Here is a 26,592-nt window from a genome sequence, read left to right on the forward strand (position 1 = left end):
CCCACCTCCAGTGGGAGGAGCTTAATAAATTTACATACTAAGCAAAGTAAATTGGTTGAATGTCATTGACGGTATTAGTATTATAGCTGCCTTATTTGTAATTTTTTTGACCACTGTTTTAGGTTTTTTTATTGAGGCACTTTGAAGTTTTGTATTGATTGTTGTTTTGGTTGTTTGAAATATTTATGTATTAGTTGTTGGAGTTGTCTTTTGTATTAGTTGAGCTTTGAACCCTAAACCTTTGGTTTATAAACCCCTGATTCATCTATTGAGCCACGCTGGCATAGAAGATATAATTGGGAATGTAATACTTGACTCACCTTTTACAATTTAGATGGAAAGTGAAAAATGATCTTTGGGAGCTTTGAACCCAGAACCTTTGGATTATTAACCCCCGGTTCATCTATTGAGCCACACTGACATGGGAGATACAATCGGGAATGTAAGAGTTAACTCACCTTTTACAATTTAGATGGAAAGTGAAAAATGCTCTTTGGGAGTTTTGAACCCAGAACCTTTGGATTTTAAACCCCTGATTTATCATTTAAGCCATGCCAGCATAGAAAAATCAATCGGGAATGTAATACTTAACTCTCCTTTCACAATTCAGATGGAAAGTGAAAAATGTTCTTTGGGAGTTTTGAATACAGTATATTCAGATTATGAATCCCTGATTTATCATTTGAGCCATGGTTTGTACTCCTGACTCATGTGCCATGCTAGCATCCAACATGCAACTGAGAATGTAATGATTAACTGAGAATGTAATACTTCACCCACCTTTGAGAATTTAGACGGAGAGTGAACTTTTTCCTTCTGGAGTTTTGGCCCTTAAACTTTCTGTTTATAAACCACTGATTTAGCGTTTGAGCCACACTGGCATCGAAGATGCAACCGAGAATGTAATATTTAACCCACCTTTTAGAATGTAGATAGAGTGATGATAATGTTCTTCATGAGGTTTGATCCTTGAACCTTTTATTTATAAAACCCTGAATAATACCTCGAGCCACACTTCATGGAAAACTCACGTAAGAATGCAATACTTAACCAACCTCTTCGATTTTAGATTGAGAGTGAAAAATGATATTAAAGGTATCATGACATTCATTTTCACTTTTTTTATTTTCAATGTTTTATTTGGGGTTTTATGACCTCAATTACACCCAAAAAACCTGAACTTAGAACATTCAGTGGATTTTCTGTGGTCTGGGGTTTTCTGAATAATTAGGCTGAAAAGTAATCTGAGCTTGGCCCTTCGACAGTGAGGTCACAGTCGAATAATCCCGCCCACTCTCCTCCTCAGCCCCTCCCCTCCCCTATCCTTTCCTTTGGGGGGGGCGGAGCAGAGGCGATGATTGACAGGCAAAATCCCTCACCAGCGACACCCGCAGGCAAAGATTTCTTTTTTCATTGCAGTTGAAAAGGCTTTAGAAATGTGAGAGAAAAACACCTGCCATGGATCACTGGAATGGAATTTTCACTTAAAACTTTTTGTACACTTTTGAAGGACCAGGACAAAGACTTTGAATGTGGTGTAAAAGTGAATGTCATTAAACCTTTAAGGAGTTTCAAACTCTAAACCTTCAGCTTATAAATCCCTGGTATATCTCCTGAGCCACACTGATATGGAAGATGCAAGTCTATTTAATGACTGTAAGATATGACAATAACAGATTTGTATTTTGATGACAATAAACATCCCTCTGTTTGCTCTCAATGAAAGAGTAAATCTGGGTGCAGAGAAAAATGTTCCAACAGATGTTTTTTAACAATAACTGTTGTGTTTTCTTGTTGTGTTCCTTGTTTCTTAGTTATACTTGGTGTTTTACAATACAGTTGTGTTTCTTTATATATTTTAGAAATATATCTTCTTAGTTCTAGTTTTAATTTACACTTGTGCACCTTTTGTTTTGTAGTGATATCTGAGTGTTTCCTGTTTGCTGCTACCTGTCTTGTCTCACCCTGTCATTTGCAAATGTTGTTCACCTGTGTCTTGTTTAGCCCTAGCCAATCGTGTGTTGATTGTCCATATATAACCACAGTGTCTCCAACGTGTTTCTGTTTGCCCTTCATTGCCAGTCTGTTTGTTGTGTGTAGTTGTCTGTGAGTATCTTAGTGTTTGAGCTAATCTCCTTGATTCGGTGTATGTAGGCTTTCTTCTTGTGCTTTTACAAGTGAAACTTGCAAGTGCCCTCCTAGTCCTTCTCGTGCTCCTTGTGTTCCCTGATTTTTGTCGTAATAAAAAAAGAAAACTCCTTGTATCTGAACTAGTCTGCCTTGGTCTTTCTGTCCTGCACTCCCTCCTGACTCGCATAGTGACAGCAGTCTTCATTACTTTTGGAGTCTCTCATTCTCCCCTCTCACATTTTGTCTTGTTTGTCTTTTGGTTTGCATCCATCATCCAACTCCTTACTTCTAAGACATTTGAATTCCATTTGGTTCCATTTTGTACACTCTCCGGAGTTACAGAAATGTAAGGGGACATTCAGAATCCCCCTCAAGAAACCATGAGGGTCCCCTGCACCACACTTTGAAAACCACTGCTTTACACTCATCCACTACAGATTCTGCAGACTAACTCACTCATAAACAATGAGTTAATTAGCCTTTGTCTTTATATTCATAATCAATTCTGTGTTTAAGTGTATTGCTCTTATTTTGTTTTAACTCTGAGCCAGGTTCACACTCTTGATTAAAACTGCTTGTTTTGGTCTTCTGAAATTGATAAATGACTTTAAGATATGACAATAACGTAATGTGTTTCGATAACATTAAACATCTCTCTGTTTGCTCTCCAACCATCTGTTGCCTTTTTTTTCCCAACAGATTGGTTTTTAACAATAACCTAAAACTCAAAAAGGTTGTGTCATAATGAACCCTGATCATCAGTGAATCTAGTAGATTCAGTCATTCTGTCAGGGGGAGAGGTATTTGCTGTAGACTTTCAACTTTTGACCTGCCACCTCTCCCTTAAACTTCAAATATTACCTCGAGTTTCTATATAGTGTGAAAAGCCTGGTGGCGTAAGAGAAAGGGAGAGGCCTCACAGGTGGAAGGTTGTGGGTTTGAATCTTGGTCCTGGTAAATCTCTATCTTTGCTCTTTTTAAGGCGAGGAGCGTGGAATTAGCCTGCCTCCCTCCTCACGCCCTCTTTTAGCTCCGGTAGGAGGGGGAGGAGCATGGGTAAAGCCCACCTCCAGTGGGAGGAGCTTAATAAATTTACATACTAAGCAAAGCAAATTGGTTGAATGTCATTGACGGTATTAGAATCATAGCTGCTTTATTTGTTATTTTTTTGACCACTGTTTTAGGTTTTTTTATTGAGGCACTTTGAAGTTTTGTATTGAATGTTGTTTTGGTTGTTTGAGGTATTTTGTATTAGTTGTTGGAGTAGTCTTTTGTATTAGTCGAGCTTTGAACCCTGAACCTTTAGTTTATAAACCTTTGATTCATCTATTGAGCCACGCTGGCATAGAAGATGCAATTGGGAATGTAATACTTGAATCACCTTTTACAATTTAGATGGAAAGTGAAAAATGATCTTTGGGAGCTTTGAACCCAGAACCTTTGGATTATAAACCCACGATTCATCTATTGAGCCACACTGACATAGGAGTTAAATTTGGGAATGTAATACTTAACTCACCTTTTACAATTTATAAAAAGGGTACAAACTTTGGCAGGTAAAAGTTGGAAGAATGTCCCAGTTGGATATGAACCAGGAAACTTCTGGTTACAAGTCCTGTATCTAATCCACTGCACCACAGTGATTCTTACTTGCTCTGTTCACTATTGTGGTCTGCAGTCGAAGATTAGATAAAGGTAAAAGCGCAGAGAAAAAGTTGGAAAAACATTCTGTCTGGTTTTGAACTGGGAAGCTTCTGATTGCAAGCTCTGCATCTAAACCACTGCACCACAATGGTTCATACTTATACCGTTCACTTGCATGTTGTTGTGTGAAAGATTAGATAAAGGTAAAAGCCCCAGGTAAAAGTTGGAAAGATGTCTTTGCTGGTTTTAAACTCAGGACCTTCTGTGTGCAAGGCCTGTATCTCAACCACTGCTCCACCATGGTTCATACTTTTGTGGGTCTCTTGCACATTTTTCAGTGAAAGAGTAGATAAAGGTGCAAGAGTCTGGCTGGATTTGAACCTGGTTGCAAGCCCTTTATTTAAACCACCACAGTGATTCTTCCATAGACTGTTCACTTGTGTGTTATTCACAAGGACTGGTAGCCTGCCTAAGTGTGTACTTTTTCCCCAGTTTATATGTCCATTGCCATTGACAATGCATTGGGCGCTTAAAGTTAAATATTTCAAAAACTACAAATCATTTCAAAGTAAAACATCTCAAGGATGCATGTCCACAGTAAGGTGGCATTTCTGAACTGTGAATGGAGTTTCTAGGTGAAAGTGTTTTAGTGACTACAAAAAAAAACGCAATATTTATTATGATATATTAAAGATTAGAGACAAACTTGGAAAACATTGGATTTGAGCTAAGAATCTTCTGTTAACAAAGCACTGACTTCTCTCCCATGCTATAGGTACTGTACATCGATGATTCTTGTGACAACTAATTACTTACTCTAATAGGATTTAGGTGCAAAGTGAAGATAATCCAAAAGGTGTGCTTGAACCAGGGACCTGGTGTTTCTAGGACACCACAGTGACACAACGGTGTAAAATGTTTGTGACAACTACTAGGATTTAGATGTGAACATGTTCAAAATAGTGGATTCAAACCAGGGAGCTAATACCATATATAATATTTGATAAACACTCACATCTCTCTCATGCTATAAAAGCACAGGAGATATTTTAATACTTAGCCTGATAGTTATAGTTGTCATAGCTGAATGGGAGACTGCCTGTGAAGCAGAAGGTCACAGGTTGGATTCCCAGCCCTGGCGTTTGTGTGCAGTTGGGTGGATTTTAGGGCATTATGGTATAGCATGACCTTTACTTTACTTTACTACCGTTTCACAAATTTAAAACAGATGCACATGTAACTTTCTTTCAGTATTTATTACACAATATAGTACAGTCCTGATCAATAACAATTTAAAAAGCTGATTTGTGAATAAATAAATCTGTTACATGGATACAGTGTGGACAATATAGTTAGAAATGGAACATACTGTGTAAGTGGCATTGGCTAATGGAAGGAACAAAAAAAAAAGAGACAGCTTACATATTTCTTTTCACATTTAGTAAGCAGTCTGGAAGTAAACAAGTAATTTTCATGAGCATCAATGTTACATGACAGAAACTGACAGGTGCAAAGCAAAGAGCATACAATGAGTGAGAAGGCTTCAATCCCATTACATTACAATCTACTACTGTATATAGAACTTAACGAGTTAGGGCACTGGTGCTTTACCAAACAATACTGTGAAAATCTAACTTTGGTATAAACTAAATTAGGCTCATTCTTAACAGTAAGACATACTTGTTATAGCTTTGAACAATTGAATTCAAAGGGTTTATGTACCTATACTTGACTGTACATCACTACAAAGCCAAAGAGCAGTAATTCTAGCAGTGAAACAAACAAAAAAAGATTCAGTAGGGTAAATGTCCTGTTCTGCAAAAAGGAGTATTGGTATACTATTGGATGGTAAGTAACTTGGTTCTGCTAAAAATGTGAATGAAATGTTATCCTAGAACTTTGAATTGCACAAAAACAAGTTGGTGCCATTTGCCTTTGTAGGGCAGTGTAAACCTTTGGTCACACTACTGTTGCTACTGGCCTGATTTATACTTCGTTGTGCAAAACACAATGTGCAATAAATCAGGCAAAGTACCAGTAGACCTGCAAGGAATGAACTACTAAGGTCAGAAATGAGATCAACAGACGACAGCGCCAGCACTTCATCTACTGATCCTCAGTCCCGTCTCATAGCTCCCAGTCGTTTCAGTCACACGGTAGTCAAACAGACATCGAAATTAGTTAAACTGTAAATTGTCAGTTAAATGTACACATTGAGATGTGGGCATAAGCTCGAGGTTTCTGGCTATAATAATTAAACAGTCATACTGGAAGTGTTGGGTAACTCAGAGGAGGCGGTTGTGCAAAACACTGTATTTACGAATGTATCTAAAAGGAAAAAACAAATGGCCATGTGTGTAAAACCTGACTCTGTATCACACTTCTGTACAGTTTTCAAATGCCATCAGTTAAGTCTAGGCTATATAATCCACACTGCCCAAACAGTTAAAGCTTAAAACAGAATAAAAGAAAGTACAAAAGTATGATATGCCGTAATAACAATAAGCAGGGGTTCACACAAAACAAGGCAAAACTGAAAAAAGTATTGAATCAATGTCTCCAAATAGTTATGAAATGGCAATGGAACGAGCCCGTGTAAAAATCAGCCTTGTAGGAAATGCCTTTCTATTCACTACCAGGCAAGAAATAACTACATGAAAAATGTAGGACACTTGTTGACACGGATTAAGGGCCATTCACACTGAGCACTATAACTATAACATTCACCATAGAAGTTGTGGTGTGAACTCTGTCATACACGTAAACTATATATTTTTTATAGGTATAGTGCTCAGTGTGAATGGCCCTAAACGGTGGTGTTCAGTTCAGTATCTGGGAGGAAATGGGATTGTTTCCTCAGCCAAGGTATGGCATCATTAGACCAGTTGGAGTGGCTTAGTGCAAGAATGCGTTACAATATCATTATATATCATTTAGAGCATAATTTATGCTTCTGTGAAAGTGTCATGTCTTCTAGCATAAATTTAGGTGTAACCAGATGAAATTAGGCTTAACCCAAATATACATGTCATCTTTCATATTTAGTTCATCAAGCATTACCAAGACAGCCTTATATTAGAAAAAGAAAGACAAAAATGAGACAGATGAATCACAACTCATGCTTATCCATTGGCTGTAGAATTTGTGACCTCTCAGCATGGTGAGGGCAACACTCACTATGAAGAGTTGTCTGCAGATTTCTTTTTTAACAGGAGGCAGTTACATGTTATACTGGCTAATGAGAGAGGTAGTGCCTGTAACAGAAGTGGAATTTTTAAGGACTGGCCACAATTAAGACTACCTCCCTCCAAAGCAAGCCAAAATTGATTCCCTCCCAAAACAAACACTGAGTTAGTCTACTTCTATACTCTAGTATAAGGGCTGCGTGTTTTGTTCTTCTGAGAATTGTGTTTATTATAATTATACACATAACCAGACTCATATCAAGGCTTTTTCCTCCCATTGTCATGAATTCTGGTCCGCAGAGTGCTGGAGACGCAAGAGAACGAGCACGCTGAGATAAAGATACATCAAAACATAAAACTGTCATCACATAGTGACAAGATGAGCGACTTCGTATCCATTTTATGGAGGTTTAAAAGGATATGTCCCAAAATGGCTGAAAGGTCAGTGTAGCTTTCTGCACGTGTATAATATAGATCTATATTGTCCTATAGGAACATTGTGTCGGATAAAGCCAAGAGAACGAAGGGGCAGATTCACAGCTCCCCATGAAATAGAGGGTGAAGCAAAGTTTGAAGGATTGATGCATGTGATGACAAGGGAAATGATGACAAGGTGCGGCTTTGCCCCCCCATCACACACACACACCGCTGAAAAGGTTACTGGGCATCTCTCAGACAGAATGTTGGGCGAGCTCATGGTCACTGGAGGAGCTAGTCTGCCTCTCCACCCCTCGCTGGGCCTTACAGGCGGCTATCTTAACTTGAATATCCCCCTTCTTCTCAAAGTATTCCACCAAGTCCGACTCGGTCAGCAGCGAGGCCAGCACCTGCTCAAAGGTTATCGACCAGTCGGCGTCCATCACACTTCCCCGCCTTTGCTCGCCACAGCCAATCAACACCGTGTCGTCAGTAAGGTCTTCGCACTGCAGTGAGCCAGCGCTTACCATGGAGTAGGAGGAGACGGACGTGTCGTCCTTGGCCTCCTCGTCGGACGTCTGCTGGGGCGAGGTCTCCAGCTGAGCTTCTGCCAGGGCCTCACAGACCTGAGACTGTCCCGATGCTCCTTCCCCGGTCCAGCCCTCTTTTTCAGGCTCGGTGTCAGATGGGAGCAGGGCCGGAGCCGGGGCTTGGGTGGGAGCCTGAGTGTTGGTGTCCGTTTTCTTGGAACCGTTGTTGGTAAACTTCTTGCCGACCTCTCCGATGCGTAGTAGCAGGCTGGCCACGGTGGCAATGGCGTGGTACAACTCCTGCTCAAGGGGGTCTTGACTGAACATGTTGTACAGAGTTTTACACAACTCGATGAACTGCTCCTGGAAAGAGAGACCAATCAAATAGTTTATTTTATTGTATTTATTAATTGGACAAAAAAGTGCAAATCCACTCCCCTGAATATTTATTTTCTGTATTCATACAGACAGTAAAGCCTCATTTATTTTTGGTCGTAAGACTGTGTTGCTTGCCATAAATAACAGATTTTCACTAGAAAGTAATTTTCCTAGCCGTTTAAATTAGGCTTAACCGTAGGTTTCCGATTATGGGCAGGTCACGATAGGTGAACATTGAGCAAAAAAGGGGTTTGGTGAAAATAGCATATCTACACAAGCTCACACGTGAGCAAGTAGATCGGCTTTTGCTATTTGACGTACAAAAAAAAAGTTAAGAGGGTTGTTTAAGTGATTAACACATTGCCTGCCAAAGACGTTTTAAAACGCCATTTCAAATCCAACACTTCCATGCCAAAGACCATAATTATAAAAAAAGAATATTTTCACACAGAACCAGGAGATAACAAGATTTACTGCTCCATTCACTTCCTGGTTAAAGTATTTGGGAAATATTCTGTATCTCGGCTCCTGTGTTTTACTATGTATTTTTGGCGAGACATGCTATTTTCACAGAAAATAGTAATCCTTAATCATAATAATAAAAAAACAAATAATAATTCCATCATATTCAAGGGCTTTTGGAGAGAAATGAGACAGACTCCAGTCACGTTCAGTTTAGAGCACTGCAGAGGGGAGGTCTGCGTGTGTCTGTGTCCGGCCTGATGCTCATTGACGCAAGTTAATGTTATATACGCAATTATGTTTCTGCACTGTCAAATAGGTCCATCTATTCGAAGATATCATCAAAGCCAAAGATTTTTTTACAAGCAGCCCTCTCTGGCTTATAGATATGTATTTCAAGTGTTTCAATAACTAGGCTACACTTGGTTGGTAAAGTCCTACAAGAATATGACTATGAGATTAGTGGAATTTATATTTATGCAGTATTTATATTATATTTGTTATTAGTGTCTATATGTCCTCTGAAACAATGTGGTTTATAGTGAGATCTTACTTCACTTGTTCCTTAAGCTTGTATAATTGTATTTCATTGTGTGTAAAACACGTTATGCCACCAAGTGTCACCAACTGCTTACTGTACAACATAATATTGTCATTTTAATCACTTTAGTTCAATATACAAATACCATTGTAAGGCAAAGTAACCTAGCATTTGATAAGCAAATGCAAAGAAAAAATAATTCACATCCTAATAGATTAACCACTTACTGTAAGCCCTATAGACTTCATCAAATAAGAGTAGGAAAAATAGCTGATCTACAAGCTCACGATCTGCTATTAAACTTTCTTTTTTTTTAGATTCTTATATTTTGTGCCTATAATGACATGACCGTAATACACCTGTTTGACACCAGGTTGACAGTGGTTGATTGTCTTTCTTTGTACCTGGTTCATCCTGGGAAGGTCTTTTATGGTTTCCTTCTTGGGTTCGTTCTCCTTGGCCCACATCCTCAGATAGTACTTGTAGTCTTTCACCTTTTCCTCTGAAAACGACACACACATAGTATGGTTGGAAGGAGGTGGTTTGCACTTCTCTGCATGACAACCATACATGAGACCTCAGGGGCAATGTTAAATTCATCCACCAGAGTGCGCAATTTGCCAATAAATCCTTTGCCAATAAATGCCAGCAGAAGCTATAGACCCCTTATCAGACAACATCACACTGATAAGAACCAGTATGCGAGCGCAGGCCGGCACCAAATGAACCCCACCGCTCATAAGATGCAATGTTAAAGTGGTCACTGCACTCACATGTAAAAATGCTTCCCATCAAACTTTCAGATGCTGTTTTTCTCCCAGTATGGAGGATAAATGCTTAGGATTTTTACTGTGATCTCTCGCTCTTGAAATATATAATCCTTGGTTTCTGTTGTGTGTAAACAATAATAGCAATTCAAAGCAGTTGTGCGAAGGTGTCGCGCGCAGAGAACGCGCCGAGAATAGCAGACCTCCAAGCTCACAACGGTCACATCCGCGACGCGGTTGTGAGCTTGTATGTCAGCTATTCTCAGGGCGCAATACCGTTGCGCTATGATATATGTATATATGTCTTGCTATGGCGCGCCTCACTAGCCAACACACAAGAGGAGGTTGAATGAACTGAAACCAGTGCTCCCCAAAACAACAGGTTTGGGGATCTGTTGGGAATTGATTACATGAAACAGGCACCTGTGCGTCCAGTCTCAATGTTGGTAAACAAATAATTGGTCTATACTATAGGATAGGGCATTGGTAGTGGTAGCCATTTTGTGGTGCCATGAATCATGACCATAAAACATTTGATTCTGTGTAAAGTAAGTAATTGAATATTTAATTATATTATATACTATATTCAATACCCTTTTCTTTTTTTTTACGGTTTTCAAATATTTCTTTTTTTGGTTTTAAGGTCATGATTCACCAGGAGCCTGTATAGCTTGGTTCCAAGCTTAACTCATTCACTGCCACAATTATTGCTGGCCGCCTTTGCCCACTGCCAGAGATTTTTCAGCGGTGTTGTACAGCAAATGTACAGATTGTCAAGTAAATTGTAGGGAAAAAAAATTAGCTACATTTAATTGAGTAATTCCAGTTCTATTAAAAGGACAACTTAGTTTTTTTTACAACCATGGTTTATATTTTAGCTTGTCTTCCCCTTTATCTTACCCTGCCAGAGTTTTTTCAGAACAGTCTGTAGCCTCTGCCAGGGTTTTGACCGATTTTGGTACCTTTTCGCATAGCCACAAAATATTTTTCTCAAGTATGATTGATCCCCAGAAAATTTCTAATCACAGATGAGATTCAGGTGTGGTTTCACAAATGTCAACGAGGTCAATTTGACCTTGTTTTCATGTGTTGTTTGATGTTTGAAAATAGCTCAAAACCAGTAGTTTCAAACCAAAAAACATTGTGAATTGTTTGTCCGTTTCAATTTTAACATTGAAGTGGATGGAGCAGCAAATCTTTGGAAATTGTTATCTCCTTATTCGTTTGGAATATCGAAAAGGTGTCAATACTAAATAATTAGAGAATGTTTTTAAGACGTTTTTAAACGTCTTTGGCAGGCAACAGCTAATTTCTCAAAGACGTTTATAAACGTCTTTGGCAGTTATAGAGTTAAAGTAAATAAAATATGTTATTTTTTTTCCATTTACTGTTTTCTATAGTTTTAGCAATTTTCAAAATCTTTTTTACAGGGCATTCTGTCCGGTGGCTAAATATGTATTTTTTACGTACAAAGGTACGCTGGTCTTAGATGGCCAGATGTGAGTTATTGGGGGCTAGAAAAGCTACTGTAAATAATAATAAAGAAATGGTAAACGGGTTAGTGTAAAAAAAATACATATTTAGCCACCGGACAGAACTGTAAAAAAGATCGCGACAATTGCTAAAACTATTGAAAGCAGTACATATAAATATTTTAACACTCATCTTTTATTTACTTTAATTACAATCTAAAACATAAACCTTGGTTGTAAAAAAACAAAGTTGTCCTTTAAGAATATACAATATGGAAGCATGCTGAGAAACCTTGTTTTACCTTTCTTTTCCTCACCATCGTCATCACCAGCATCTTTGTCCTCCTCTCCTGCAGATGAAAGAGGACATCACCATCATCACCGTCATCCTCAAAAACATCACTGCCACCACAGCAGATTACTGTACATGGTGAGAAAATGGCTCACATCTCCCAAGTCAGAGAGGAATAATAAACACATTATGAAGTATCAATGACTTGTGTATTAAATAGAATTGTGGCTACAAATTTAGTGTATGAAGTATGACTAAAACAGTGGTTTATAAACAATCCAATGGACTGTGAAGTGAAGTGGAGGAAAAGAGGTAGTGTATGTAACAGTCCAACTATTGTATAGCAGCTGGATTTAATAATCTGTTCCCTTAAGAGTGTCTGTTGCTAAACTTCATGGAGTACTTCAAAAGTCTGCAGGATAAATATGAAAGCCTCAGAGTTTCTGAATCGAGAGACATGAAACAGAGACACAGAAGCAGATCACAGCAGAAAATAAGGTATGAAACAAGAGGAGTGTTCACTGCAACGCAACCACAGTGTCATACCACAATGCATCAGAGAGGAAATGAGAGGGTGACTTCAAAGAATAATTTGATCAAGCTCTTTCAGTGCTCTTTGTGTAAGATATTAGCAAAGGAAGTCTCAGCAGGAAGATAAACAATAATAAATTGCCCTGGTTAACCAACTCAGTTGTAGCCCTTTCAGCGTCTGAGGGTTACTGCCAATGCCCTATTCAAATGTTGATCAAGACAAGACAAGAAAAATAACTATATGCCTCAAGTGTAAAATTAAAATGTCATGTCAATGTTCGTAATGGACTTTTAATAATCATCGTTCAAACACAGAGTTGCTAACCTAACCCCACCCATCCTTCACACAGAGAGCACTGTGCTGACCAAAAGCATCTCTGTGTCACAAAGACACAAACCTGAGGTCACTTCCTGCTGCGCCAGGAAGTCCAAATCAGACAGGAAGGGAGATTCTGGAGTTGCAGGAGAAATGGAACGGAAAGAAAGTATGGACAGAGAGAGAGAGAGAGAACATTTACGCAGTGTGAGTGTGAAGGGAAGGAGATTACAGGATGGGCAGATGAAGACATGGTTCTGTTATTAAGAAGGATGACTCCAGGAGATTTGTCATGCACAGCAACATGCCAAGAAATAGGAAACTGGGACACCCCATCAGGTGGAAAGCAATCAGGTCAGGCAAGTGACATCCATAGTGGGATATAACTGGCCTCTCAGAAATGTAAGATTAAGAAAAGTAGCTGGACCTTTGTTGTCAAGGCATCTAGGATTTGGAGTGATCCACCAGGAGAATTTAGGATGGAAAAATCAGTCATCTCTTCTCAAAACTACGTATAGAGTTTATTCCCATTACACTTGTCTTTGACTGTTACTGATACATGTCTGGCATTTATTCATTCATTGTATAAACCTTTATATAGGTCTTATTATCTTCAAAGCAATTTGTAACTTCTTTGCTTGTGTTAAAGGATCCAGTGACTAAACATAGCAATATGACTAAATACATACTTGTCCCACCCTCCTGGGTGAGGCTTAGGGTCAAAACTGTGTCAAATGGTTGCTTCAAATTAGGGCTCCATGAATAGGAGTACAACAGTGCATGTGTATGTGTGTATACCCTGTGGAGTGTCATCAGTAAAGAACTGTGCTGCCTCCAGGGCAGATTCCGCTTCTTCAGGACATAATGCTGAAAGATAAAGGCAAGCTCTGTTAATCCATACATTCATAGACAAACACAAGGCCAGCAGTTAAAGCAGTCTGGAGTCACACAATATCCAGTTTCTATGATCAACAAACATGGCCTCTATGTCCAATCTGTATCGATCGATAGCAAGTTAGTTTGTGAATGTGAACAGAGCTGCACACATCACATGTAGTGTTCAGTGGTGAGGCCACACTGTACAGGCAGGGTCAAATGGAGATAGTGATCTTTAAAAACACTCCACCCGTATGTACAAATGTGCTTCGAACTTAAATTTGTTATTTCTTTTGCTTCACCAGGCTTTTGCTGGTGCATATTGTTTGTACCGTTTTCTTTCATGGTTGGAGGTCTATTTCATATCATACACATAGCGGTATGAGCTGTGATTGGTCTACTTTTGAGGGGACATGCATACAGACTGTAGATACAGACTGACTTACAGAAACCCGGTTATGTTGCTATTTATGATCAAATTTATTTTCTTAACAAATGCTTTCAGAGACACGCTTTAGTGTCTACATTATTTAGACAGATGCTTGGTTTATAGCACTACATTGGATTCTTGGCACTATTTACTTGACCGCTTACCCTGTTGCTGGAAAACTAGCGTTCATGCTGCTTTTGTCGCTCTTGATGAAAGTGTCTGCTAAATGGCTAAATTGTAATTGTACTATCCAAGCAGTGGTCACATTCTGCACAGAATGTTGATTTTTTTTTCTTCTTCAGTCTTCAGTTTTACATGCTCTCTCTCTTTACACACACTTTACATGCACACACTAACACATTGTAGTAGTGTCTGTTGGCAAACTGCTAACTCATTTCCTTTGCGTTTGCTGATATTTCCTGTGCTGTTGCAGTGTTCATTCTAACAACCCGGCCAGAGGAAAGGCAACTGACCGAGATAAAATGTATGTGGACAGACCAGAGTAAATGTAAAATAGTGTACGGAAGGTGTGGTCAGGACACTAACTTTAACCAAATGTAAACTATCTTATATTTAATCTTTACTGTTTTACCTCTAAAATGGTCAACAATTTGGCTGATGCCTGGAGACTGTCAGAGAAATCTGACAACAGAAGTGCAATTAAATCTAATTAAATACATTAATAAATAATACATTTTATTTGTATTATTATATATTTTTTCAAAATTAGATCTTGACCATATGAAGTAAGTGACAGTTCAAAGGACACACACACATTTCTCAGAGCCTACCTGGTGGTAAGTGAAGCTTGTACAACAGTTTTAGTTTCTCTGTCATGTCCCCATGGTACATCCCACCTGCAGGGAGGACAATAGAGGACTGAAATTCATCATAACACTTGAAGACAGCAACATTTGATCATCCACAAAGCCTATCCAACTCCCCAATGTGCAACACTTAGACAAACTATTAGGTATTTACAGCCACGGGAGAAAGTATCAACTCACAATGTTCTCAAAATGCAGAGTTGTTGACTTTTGTGATGAGTATTGTAGTATTTTTTCCCTTTATTTTGAACTTTGACAAAGGCCCCTAACTCTGCACCACATTAATGGCGCCGATTATTGGCCAATAGTGGAAGAAGAGCAGTTATATCAGGCGGCTTCCAGTTCAAAATGCATGTAAGTCAAACTGATAACCAAATAACCCCAAGCTAAAGCTGCAAATAACAATGTGTTCTTTTAGCCTGGTAAAACCTATGAAATCCTGTCCAGTGCCTATCAGGGGGAATGTCACAATCATTCAGTAAACACAGCTGGGCTGTTTATCAATCATTCCCCCAACAGTTCTTCCTGAACTCGTTATTTATTTTGTTTCACAGTTTAGCCATCTCCAGAGCTCTCAGCTCAACGATCATAATAGGTAACAAAAAGTAATTAAGGATTTACAAAATGTAATACTTATTAGATTACTGGTTTACAGATCCATGGTGAACAAATGAGATTCAGTTGGCCTAATTTATACGTGGTCACTCATTCTAATTAATTTCAGCAAGTGACAAGGTCGTATGACAAAGTATAACTCGTGCTTAATCCGATCAAACAGCATCACTCTTAACTCACTCAGCCCAGTGACAAACTCCTTGAAGTTGATGAGCCCATCTTTGTTCTTGTCCAACAGGCGGAAGAGACGCGCGGCCAGGGTGACAGAGTGAACGCCACACTCCCAGAGGCCCAGGGCCCCAAAGAGCTGGGAGAACTGGCCCAGGTCAATGCGGTATTGCTCCAGGTAAGGCAGGCTAGGGTCGTGGCGCTCTGCGGCCGTGGAACTCGCCCCCCAGTAGCAGCTTCTGATGTGTTTGGCCTGCAAGAACGGGAGAAAAGCCACATTCATGACATTCTCATGAATCTTAAGTCAAAATATTCACACATTTACAGTCCATTAACTGATAATGCATGTCGTCATTAGAGTGTCCAGTTTACTACCCTTTGCATTTCTCCTTAATTACCAGAGATGAAACATAGCCCCTCTAACAAAGGTGTCAGTGTATATGTGCTGGTCTGCCTCCAAAACAAGAATAAAGAGGACATTTATTACAACAGATATTACAACCATACTGGAACAAAACGGTCTCTTTCTATTAAGTGTTCAAACAGAATTTTCTCATTTATTCTAAAACGGATGTGTCCGGGTAGCGTTGTGAATGTTTATTAATGTCAGTGATCATATTTATAGTCATATTAATGCAGCGGAAACAAGCTTCCCTTACAAACCAACAGCATCCACAAGTTCAAACTAAATGTTCTTTGAACATGTTTTTCCCCCACCTTAAAGAGACAGTAGAGATCCTCCAGTTCCTCGATACTGAAGGCAGACTCAGTCATGATGGCTCTAACCTGTGGAGACACACAGTTATAAATACCTGAAACATCTTAGTAGGGGTGCACAACTGATCATGTATTATTCATTTATCATAGTTTTTCACAATTAATTATCATAGAAATTCAAAGTACTATAAAGCTTTTGTTTAATTTTCTTTTTGCCCTCTCAACCCCTCCTTTCCTAAGAAAAGATTAAATGACTGAGGCAAAACCACAATAAGATCATTTATTAATACTTATTAATCATCATTAATAATTGTGACAAACTTGCTTCATGACAATTTCAATTTCTATAATAGTAATTAGAATTTCCAACATCATTCCGATGATCTCAGGTCAATAAACTGAGATGCATTCCTAGATATTTGTATCAGGGCAGTAACTCCACCATTTTCATGAACAGCTGCCAAAGCACAGCAGCAAATGATCGTCATCTGAATCTTGTGCCAAGAGCAAATTGCTGACGTAGGAACCCACCACACTCCTCTTAGCTGTGTCCTCCAATGACTGGATCACTTTTAACCTCTGCTTGAACCTCATCTGTTCAATGACGTCAGACCGCAGGCTGCCAAACTTCTGTTCCGGGAAAGACAGAGATAGAGGACAACACTAACCCATTAAAACCTGAGGCCGATTCTACAAAGATTATAACGTGGTATTAAACCCAAATATGAGGTTATATAACGTGGCATTAAACCCAAATATGAAGTCTGACCTCATAGGAGGACTTGATGAGCTCAAAGATGTCTATCTCAGGAGGCGGCTCGTCGCCGCTGGTCAGCAAGGCGTGCAGGTGGGGGATGGGCGGGGAAACCGTTTGCTTATTCACAACATTATCCAGATAGCTGAGAGGCACAGACAGCGACACTCAATTAGCAAATTATTTAAACAGACACTTGGTGAGTGTAAGCCCCATATTTCTGTAATGTCTGTCCTTTCCAAAGAATGGCAGATGAGACTTTACAGTTTAACAGGCAGCATTACAAAAGGGAGTATTTTCTGTTCCCCAGGGAAGGTGAATTTACTTTTACTGCTTCACCTAGCAGATGGCTGCTGAGATGGTTCAGATGAGTGCACAGGCAGGGAGCAGTAAGGGGTTACATTTCTCGCTCCGGTACATTTTGATACTACGACTGGATGAGCCGAGGGTCGAACCAGTGACCTTTCTGATTCCCAGACAGCCTCTCTACCCACTCATCTACAGATTTGACTTGGTCAAATCCAGTACTTAACTCTGAGTGTACAAGTGGAACCAAATGGATCCGTAAGGATGGGTCCCCACAACAGAGTTAAATTAACACTGAAGATCTTACTGTATACATGTCTCTAATGATGATGGGACCCTATGTGAGGTGTTACCAATATCTAGTCGTCAACAAAGTTCCTCCACACATACCGTCCTAGGATGGTCATGGCCTCGCCCTCATCATTGCATCCTAGAAGGGTCTCCATGTTGTCATGAAGCACGGCTAACGCCACCTAGAGATAGAGGTAGGACATTTGATTGATCGGAACTATTCTACAAAATCATTTCCTTACCATCTCTGGATAGGGCATGTAAAGAGTTATACACACATTCCACAAACTGGAGCCAGCACTCCAAAGACAGTATGTTAACTGTGTCTTTATTCACGGTCACGAGAAATGTCTGCTGCTCTATAGTTGGCCGGTAAATATTTATGGCTCTATAGGAATGTTTACTGTGAAAGCTGAATCAACAGATGTATTTTTAGCAGGCTTCAGGCAATTTCCTCCCGTCTATTCCAATTAGTTGAAACTTTGAAACCCAATTTATGTCTGCACTTGGAGGGCTACAATCATGATTCATGTGTATATAGCAGAAATTATATACGGTTGGTACTGAGAGAAGTAGAAGCTTTTGGAGTAAACTCAGTCTGCTGGACCCTCTCCTGGTAGTGGATTGCAATATTCATCTTTTGTCATTTTGATTATGTAGATGGACATAAATGGGAGACAGACGGACCCGCAGAGTTCCATTGTACATGCTACCACTTATATTGGTGCAACGGCACAAAATGTGTAAAGCTCGGCCAATCTTAAGGTCTTATCTTATCCATGAAGCCAATGGGTCGGGTTGGCCAATCAGGGAAGCTGGTGCCTACACCTCCCCACAGACACAGAGAATTGGTGCATCCTCCACGGACTCGTGGACAGACAGATACAGATATTCTAGTTTGTTTTTGTTCTAGAAACCAGTCCGAATTCCACACGCCAAGTTTGAAGTCAAACGGTTATGCCCGGGACAGACATACACAGTCACACGCACACACAAGGCCTGATGACATGCAGCAAAGAGCCTCGAGTCAGATTCGAACACGGGCTGGCAGTGGCTGCAGACTTATTTGTTGCACTATAATTCTCTGTGCCCATAATAAACTTTGGCACTTGGGTTAAAAAAGTGTGTGCGGCCGCTTTGATGTCTGTTGGATTCTTTGCTGTGGGCTGGCACCACTACAAAGGACTGGTGTGCGTAGCATTCCGGTGCACTATAAATACAGTACATAAACACTGAACTAGTACACACTTTTAAAAGGTGATACAAAATAATGCAAAACTGTTGCGGTATCAAAAATACAGCAATATTTTATATGTTCAGCCCAAGACTACAGCAGAAAACACTGTAGTCAGCAACACACATGACCTACAGTAGTAGCATCCTTTAAGCCAGTGGTCTCAAAGTGAGGTTCGGGACCCTCAAAAAGGTCCTTGACCAGGTTCCAGGGAGTTCCAGAGGGTCCCCAGCTAAATGATTAGCAACTCTGAGAGTGTACAAATGGAACCACCCATTTGTACTCTAAGCGTTTTGGGGGTCTGTGGCCTAATGCATAGTAAACTGGGGATCACTGAAATGAAAAGGTTTGATAATCGCTGCATTAACACCACAGTGACCTTGAGCTTCACTGTTGTTCACGGAGAGTATGTCTGCCTCGTACCATTCGGCATTCCCATCATTACAGTATAACCAGCGATAACCAACCACTGACCTGGAAGATGACCTTAATGCCCTCGTAGAAGAAGCAGTCGACCAGCAGCACAGCGCTGTCGAACGGCATGACGGACAGAAACAGGGTGAGGAACCAGGACAGGGAGATGGTGGAGATGACGCCCAGGTCCTGCATGTGCTCGTACAGCAAGGGGAGACACTCTCTGGTCAGCTCCTCGAACACACCCTGGTCCACCAGTGCACCTGCACACACAGACAAGAGAGAAAACATTCACACTGAATGATATCGCTGTCGGGGGAAAAAAATTGTTCCAATGGACCCACTATACTGTAGTTATTATTTAGTCAAATTTTCTAAAATAGTGCTCATCTACAAGCTCACAATGTGGTGCATCGCGCCGTGTTGTTTAGTTAGGCTTGTAGATCAGCTATTTTCGCTACCTTTTCACAACACTGTCATACATTTATTAATTCATGAAAAAATGTATAAAAAAAACATGAAAAAAATTAAATATGGTGGAGATACAAGGTTCTTGCCCGACAGTGACATGCACAACACATGCCTAAAACCATGCCACAAAACCCCAACAATAAGCCAGTGAGCTGGAAGATGGACAGAATTGATACAATAATCAATAAAGGATATAACTTTTACCTGGATTCATCAATACATATTAAACTGCAAGAGCATAATAAACTTAACTTCCTGGATCAAACAGTGACCAACAGTAAATAACAGAAGACTCCAAATCCCAGAACCTGGACAGTAGACGTTACAAACCTAAAAGTAGTTGCTACATCCTTATTTATGCCAGGCTTTGGGGTTCACAGGTACATTCATGCACAGCCACAAACTGACCTACAACCCTGGTGTTGTAGTAGTCTGGCAGCATCCTTTCACAAAGAGCCACCAGCAGCCAGAAGGCCTCCTCTTCAGTACAGTACAACAGCAGCACAGACGTCACAATGTTCATCGCCTTACGGAAAGTAACGAGAGACCCAGAGAGAAAGAGAGAGGGGGACACATATCAATTATAATATCTGTGTTTTCTTTGCAAATTTTACAATGCAATGCTACTGGGACACAAATGTAGGTTTTGTTCCACAGCCGTTTTTCCTAAGAGGTTTCTTCGTAATAAAAACAACTGAATTGTTGTAGTTCTTTTTTGTTTCAGATGGAGACTTAAGCCCCTTACACACCGGGGGCGATTTTTTCATGCGAATAATACGTATTTTTTTTTTTAAACCTTAGAAAGTCAATGCAAGCTTCCATGGAGCGAAAAAGTGAAGCGAAAAAGTGTCTTTTAATTATTCGGAACAAGTCCGAATTTTGCATATATTCGCATATTCGCCGGTGTGTAATGACCTTTAGTCTTGCATAGCCAGACGATTGGAGATCTCCACCTACCGCTGCATCTGGTCACATCCTGCACTTCATTATACTTAGTTGTCACCATATTATTGTCGAAGATCTCCGATTGTCTGGCTACGCGAGACAAGGGGAGACTACGCTAAATTATTATTTCAATTAGCCACCTGTGAGCAGAGCTAGTGCACAGTAAAATCCTGGGTCTACTAAATTACATGGGAAATCATAAATCCGCTTCAGAAAATCCACCCAAACCTTTTGTTTACACTTCAAGACAAACAAGAGAAAGGACCATAGAGGACCACATTAAAAACCCCGGCACAGATGGCAACTATCTGCTGCTACCAAATCCTAAACAGATTGCTTCATGGCTGGGAATGTCTATCTATGATACAAGAGCAAAAGGGCTGCAGTGTGAATTTGGTAGGTTATTGCTGTGGTGAGACAGTGCGGGGCGGTGTGTACCTGGCAGTAGCCGATGCCGGGGTTGCGGTGGGCATAGGCGGTGAGCACACGGCGCAGGGCGGCGATGCCCATCTCGTTTTGGAAGGCACGGTGCTCGGGCATGGAGCGATGCAGGTCCCTCTCGATCTCCTCTGTAGCCAGGGAGCAGCGACCCATGGCCTGCTCCACCAGGTCGCCATAGTAACCTGGGTGGGTAGCCATCTCATTCTGAGCTCCTGTAGGGACGAAGCATCAGGGAAAAACGTTTCTGACTGTTGCCTTTGATCATCTATCACTTCTTAAAAAAACATTCTTACAAACAGGCTTTTCGTATAATCTATTTTCATTATTTTGTTTTCATTATGTAACTGTTTTTTTGTTTCTCAGATCTCTGCATTTTGCCTGTGTTACATTATAATTTATTTCATTATCATTATTATTATACCACTTTTTAGTCCTGCACAAATATAGCTGACTTATTACAAAAGCCTGTCATAAATCCTTTAGACATACTTATGTGTTGTTTTCAAAAGGTCACACAATGAATTCATTCCAAGGACAGATTAGCTCCATATTTCTTCAGAGAAGTCCAAGGCATTCAAACAAAATCGAAAAGATTGCACATGGTGCAGAACACATTTCTGGCACCATGCTTTTTTGTTTTTACTGCCCTGATAAAGGCCACGGGGCGACGCGTTTTGAGCTTGTAGATCTGCTACTTTTTAAATTTTTCAGAAAACTTAGGTAGGATTTAGAAGGCGTTTTTAGAATCGGCCTCAGGTCTAAATGGGTTAATGTAGTAAGCCAAAGGCTTTTAAACCACTTTTTGATTTTTTAATATATATATTTTTTGAGTGCCTTGGAATTTTCTGGGGGGAAAAAAGAAGAAGCTAGAAGCACCCTTCATCCAAAGAGCATATATTTCTTGGCTACTAGAAGCTCTAGCTCGGATGAATTCCAGCCCATCTGTTTTCCTACTAATTAGTTCTGTGCCATTATAAAGTATTTACACTAATCAATGAGACCTTTCAAAAGGTACTTAAGTTGACTTTATATGTCTCTCCATTAACTACACTTCTACAGGCCTTGTTGCTGTGACACCATGCTGAGTTCATTGTTTTGTTTTCCTCAGGTTCAGCCACATGACTTAGTCAGGGGTTGTCAGCTGACAGGCCAGGAGTCAGGCAGAGAGAAGTAAACAAAAGAAATATGACAACTAAAGAGGCGAGGAGGAGCGCTGCAGTGTTTAATGACACATATTAGCTGTTTTAAAGCCGCTTTTAAAGTCGCTCCATAGATAGCAAGCCAAGAACCAACAAAACAGAATAATAAGGTGAAAAGTCTTTACATTGTGTTGTGGCCTACCCAGACACTGTCAATCAGAAACAGACTTAAAGGCTCCAGCTTTAAAATCCTTTTTTAGAATGACATGAAGGTGAGGGTTCACACGTGATACACCATGAGATGAAACACTGCTCAGTTGCCACAGCAACCAGGAAATTATGTTTGGGTCATTAGTTATGCATTTTTGCTTAACAGGGTGTTTTTGTGGACTGAACTATCCCATGGACTATTGGACATTGAAACAGGCACGGGGACAACAGGACAGACGGCCAGAGGACAAACACAAATCAACACCAGCAACAATTATCGCTCTCATATATTGATTCCCATTGTGTTTTCAACACTCAGAGAGCCTTTCTTCAGCTCTTCACAGAATAGACACTGACGCACACATCCAGTGACTAACACTCCAATTCACACACAGTGACTCAAAAAACAAAGAGGGCTTCACTTGTCTCCTTTAAAACATTCAAGCCTTTGTCTTATCTCCACTTAAGTTCCAGGATTGATTTCAGTTCAGCTTTCAGCCCATCACTGTGGTCCAACAAAAAACAAACATCCGCAAAAGGAAAGGGAAGTTTATTTGTACACTACATTTCACACACAAAGGCAATTCAAAGTGCTTTACTGTACAAGTACATAAGGCGTAAAAGAGATCTAAAGATAAACCCACACCACCAGGGAAACTCAATGAAACTGCTTGTACAACAAATGGGACTCTAACCCACAACATTTTAATATTGTGCGGGTTCAAATACCAGAACATATTATGGTCACTTGAACCCACACAATATTCAAATCTATTCTAATGACAACTCTTGAGGAATTACTGTACTAGACTTGAACCAACACCACCAGTGGACTCTACCCGACTAATCTAGGATTATGGTACTCAACCACAGAAATTGATTATAATATTCTCCCGAAGAATTATTGGATTCACTTTTACATCACTATGTAATTGTAATCCCACAAAACAAAAGGATTACGGGAGAAAACCCACATGCCAGGGGGACTTTAGCTTCCTGATAAACCACAAAAGTGTTGATCAGGAATGACTACCGTCTACACAATGTAGACTCATGTCACAGTTCTTCAGTTCCTACACCTGGTGACGACCTTTGACACCAGGAAGTAAGAAGATACTGGATATACAGATCTACTTGACACCCTTCTCTGGTAAAGGTCAATTTTTAAACTCTCAGCTACTTTAAATGAACTCTGCAAATTTCACTGTTACAAAGAAAAGTTAGGAATGATGAAAGGCAGGCAAAACAGGCGATGAGCCAGACATGAACCTATGATGTAATGATTGGGCCTTTATCCACGTGTTGCACACACCCAACTGACCAAGAGAGCAGAGCACAGGGATGCACAATACACAGTGCAATCTGGAGTGTTCATTTAATTCAGAGAATGCACTTTCTGCCCTCACTGTTGTCGATGGGCGACAGCGACTTAGCTTGTTCAGTCAGGTGAGCGACGCCTCACCACCATCGACGGCGTCTACACAACACACACACACTACACTACAACAGATTTTGAGCCACAGATGCTTATCGACACTCATTAACGCCAACGTTGGGCCGGTGTGAGGGCCATTAGTGACATTCACATCAGTGTGTTGGCTGTGTGTAGCTGCTTGCCACATATGGCCAGGTCAGTGGCGTTAAAACAGTCCTGGAGTGCAGGGGTGGCACACTCAGGCCATACACAAAATCATTTCGGTTTTATTTTGTAGATTGCCATGGCTATTTTTGGCAAAGACATTTGATGTAGAGGGAAAAAAGGAGGGGACCAACTCCAAGTGTATAGAACCTTGGGGGACCCCAGTCAACTATATAGGCCCAGGGTTTAAGACAAAAAACACCCTGTTCATTGACATTTTTTTCTTTCTGAATTATGAAGTTACAGAAAGTAAGCAAAAACTTTAAAATAGTGCAGTCGTGGACAAGGAAGGTCAGTCAAGAAGAGCATGCAATACTGATGCCTTCTTTCAACCGATATATAGAGAGCAATTCTGTAAGGACACTTTTTTTCCTTTTCAGGAAATGCATATTTTTTTGTTACCACAATATAAACACTGTGGTAGCAAGAACATCTTGCAAGTGTGTGGTCCCTTGAAAACCAGCTAAAATGGATGCTCTCAGGCTGTGTGGCTGATGGGAGACGCCTCACATTCTGACTCAACAACACAAGAGCAAAAGAGAAGACCACAACACAAAACGTGTAGTCTGTCTTTATAGGTTTATACAACTGTAACCTCGCATCAACAGGTTTTCCACTGTATTTGTGGAAATCCTGGTTTCCATTTTTAACCAGTGGCATACAGCCTACTCCAAAACTGTAATACAACAGAGAAATACATTGATGTTTTGTTTTGAATTAAGCTTGTTCCAATTGGCAATATGTTTTTCCTACGGCAATATTAATACAATATGTAATTCCTCTAACTTAGTAAGGTAAATCTTTACCGTATAAGACACCCCCCCCCCTATAATATTGCCAATGGGCCAATCTTGTAAGGTGATCATTAGTTGTGGAGTCTTGTGTACAGTGATTGGCTGGTACCTGAGAAGAGCAGCCAGAGCTCGCCCCTGAGGCTCTCTGGGATGCCGTTTAGAACCAGCTCCCTGGTCTTGGATGTACGGTACATACACACACCACGGCCAAACTCAAAGAAATGGATTTTCCATGATTCCTCTTTCATCTTCTCCTTTGTCTGTGGACGGGACGGGACAGGAAGGAGAACAAAGGTAAGAGGGAAGGGTGACAATGATGGAGGGAAGGAGTGACAAGAAGAAGGTGAGAAGAAGGGCAATGGAAATATACCAATACAGTATGTCTGCATGACTTTTCCATCTGCGGCAATTGTGAAATAGAAATTTCACAATTGTCAGATGGTATTAATGCACTTTAAACCAGGAGAAACACATCACTGCTGCAGGCATTTTAACGACTCATTTTTAGTGATCAGAAACCCAGTCTGTAAAAACAATAAAGTCTGTACACTGGATCATGCTTCAAAGTTCAGCATTTATAGGTTCCTTTTACACCATTGGAAGTGACGTTTACAGCCTCACCGGCTCTTCATACGTCTGATGAAGAGCCGTTGAGGCTCGAAGCGTCACGTCCAATGGTGTAAAGGAACAGATACATTTTAAACTTTGGAGCATGATCCCGTGTGCAGACTTTTGTTTTTGGATTCTGACCTCTGCCCGGCACCTGGTTTTTAGTGAGTGGATGTGCATGCTTTATCATTTGTTTCAGAACCCCAGTCTGGTCAGCCTGTGTCGTAAAAGCTTATATCTCAGGCTAGCCAATAATCAAAATTGTACAACTGCGTCAGCCGAAGAGAAGGTATGCAAGGATAACACACAGATACAGTGTGTTAAAAGAATGGCAATAAAACCACATGAAGATGAGAAATGAATTGTTAATGTGTGCAGGTAAGATAGGTGAGTGGAGCCTTGGAGAGACTCACCGCTTTGGGCCCCAGGTCCTCAGGGGCATCTTTCTGATAGATTTTGAGGAGGCCCTGTGTGGCAGTTGGAAGGCCGGGGTGGTAGTGTCGCCCCCCCTGGCAGGAGTCACTTGCTGTCGGGGGGGAAGACGAGGTGAGGTGGGACGGGATAGAGGAGCTGAGGCCAGGGCAGCCCTGGGACACATTGAAAACAAAAAGCAAAAGATTATAATTAACTTAATTAATTGAATAGTGTAACACTTGACAAATTACATTATTAAATTGACACTAAGATAATATGAATGCAATTATAAAAATAGATGTAGTATACGTAACAATATTATCCAGTATGGTCGCAAGCACGCACGCAAGTACACACACACACACACACACACACACACGTGCGCAATTGAAAAGGCTTTCAGACAGTTTGCTAAATTAATAATCAGTTATGAGGCTAACTGGCTTGAATTCCCCTACATAGCCTAGACTACATCTTAAAATGGCAATTGAAAGCTTTTCTTCAGTCTTACTGTAGGGGGAGAATTGCTTTCCTCCTGGGCTACAATGAAATATATTGAACAATGCCAACACATCACCAATGATGAGCTACTGTCCCCAGGACTTTTTTGTGTTATCCTTTTAGCCTAAATGT

General features: G+C 40.4%; 1 protein-coding gene across 3 annotated transcripts in view; it reads right to left on the reverse strand.

Moving 5' to 3' along the window:
* Positions 1-5,011: 5,011 nt before the first annotated feature.
* tbc1d9b (TBC1 domain family member 9b) overlaps positions 5,012-26,592 on the reverse strand; it is a 30,358-nt gene continuing 8,777 nt past the window's right edge. The window contains exons 8-23 of one of the 3 annotated variants that reach the window (XM_080415270.1): positions 25,959-26,132; positions 25,046-25,196; positions 21,152-21,366; positions 20,177-20,294; positions 19,358-19,560; positions 17,749-17,831; positions 17,068-17,197; positions 16,830-16,928; positions 16,299-16,367; positions 15,594-15,834; positions 14,763-14,828; positions 13,464-13,532; positions 12,748-12,801; positions 11,829-11,876; positions 9,692-9,789; positions 5,012-8,269 (exon numbers count right to left, since the gene is read on the reverse strand). In XM_080415270.1, coding sequence (XP_080271396.1) covers positions 7,631-8,269; positions 9,692-9,789; positions 11,829-11,876; positions 12,748-12,801; positions 13,464-13,532; positions 14,763-14,828; positions 15,594-15,834; positions 16,299-16,367; positions 16,830-16,928; positions 17,068-17,197; positions 17,749-17,831; positions 19,358-19,560; positions 20,177-20,294; positions 21,152-21,366; positions 25,046-25,196; positions 25,959-26,132 — 2,457 coding nt within the window. In that variant the 3' untranslated portion in view covers positions 5,012-7,630. The remainder of the gene's footprint in view (positions 8,270-9,691; positions 9,790-11,828; positions 11,877-12,747; positions 12,802-13,463; positions 13,533-14,762; positions 14,829-15,593; positions 15,835-16,298; positions 16,368-16,829; positions 16,929-17,067; positions 17,198-17,748; positions 17,832-19,357; positions 19,561-20,176; positions 20,295-21,151; positions 21,367-25,045; positions 25,197-25,958; positions 26,133-26,592) is intronic. The other 2 variants (XM_080415272.1, XM_080415271.1) reach the window with 2 other exon arrangements.

The sequence above is a fragment of the Gymnoscopelus braueri genome, assembly GCF_963280865.1.
Source record: "Gymnoscopelus braueri genome assembly, chromosome: 20".
Lineage (NCBI taxonomy): Eukaryota > Metazoa > Chordata > Actinopteri > Myctophiformes > Myctophidae > Gymnoscopelus > Gymnoscopelus braueri.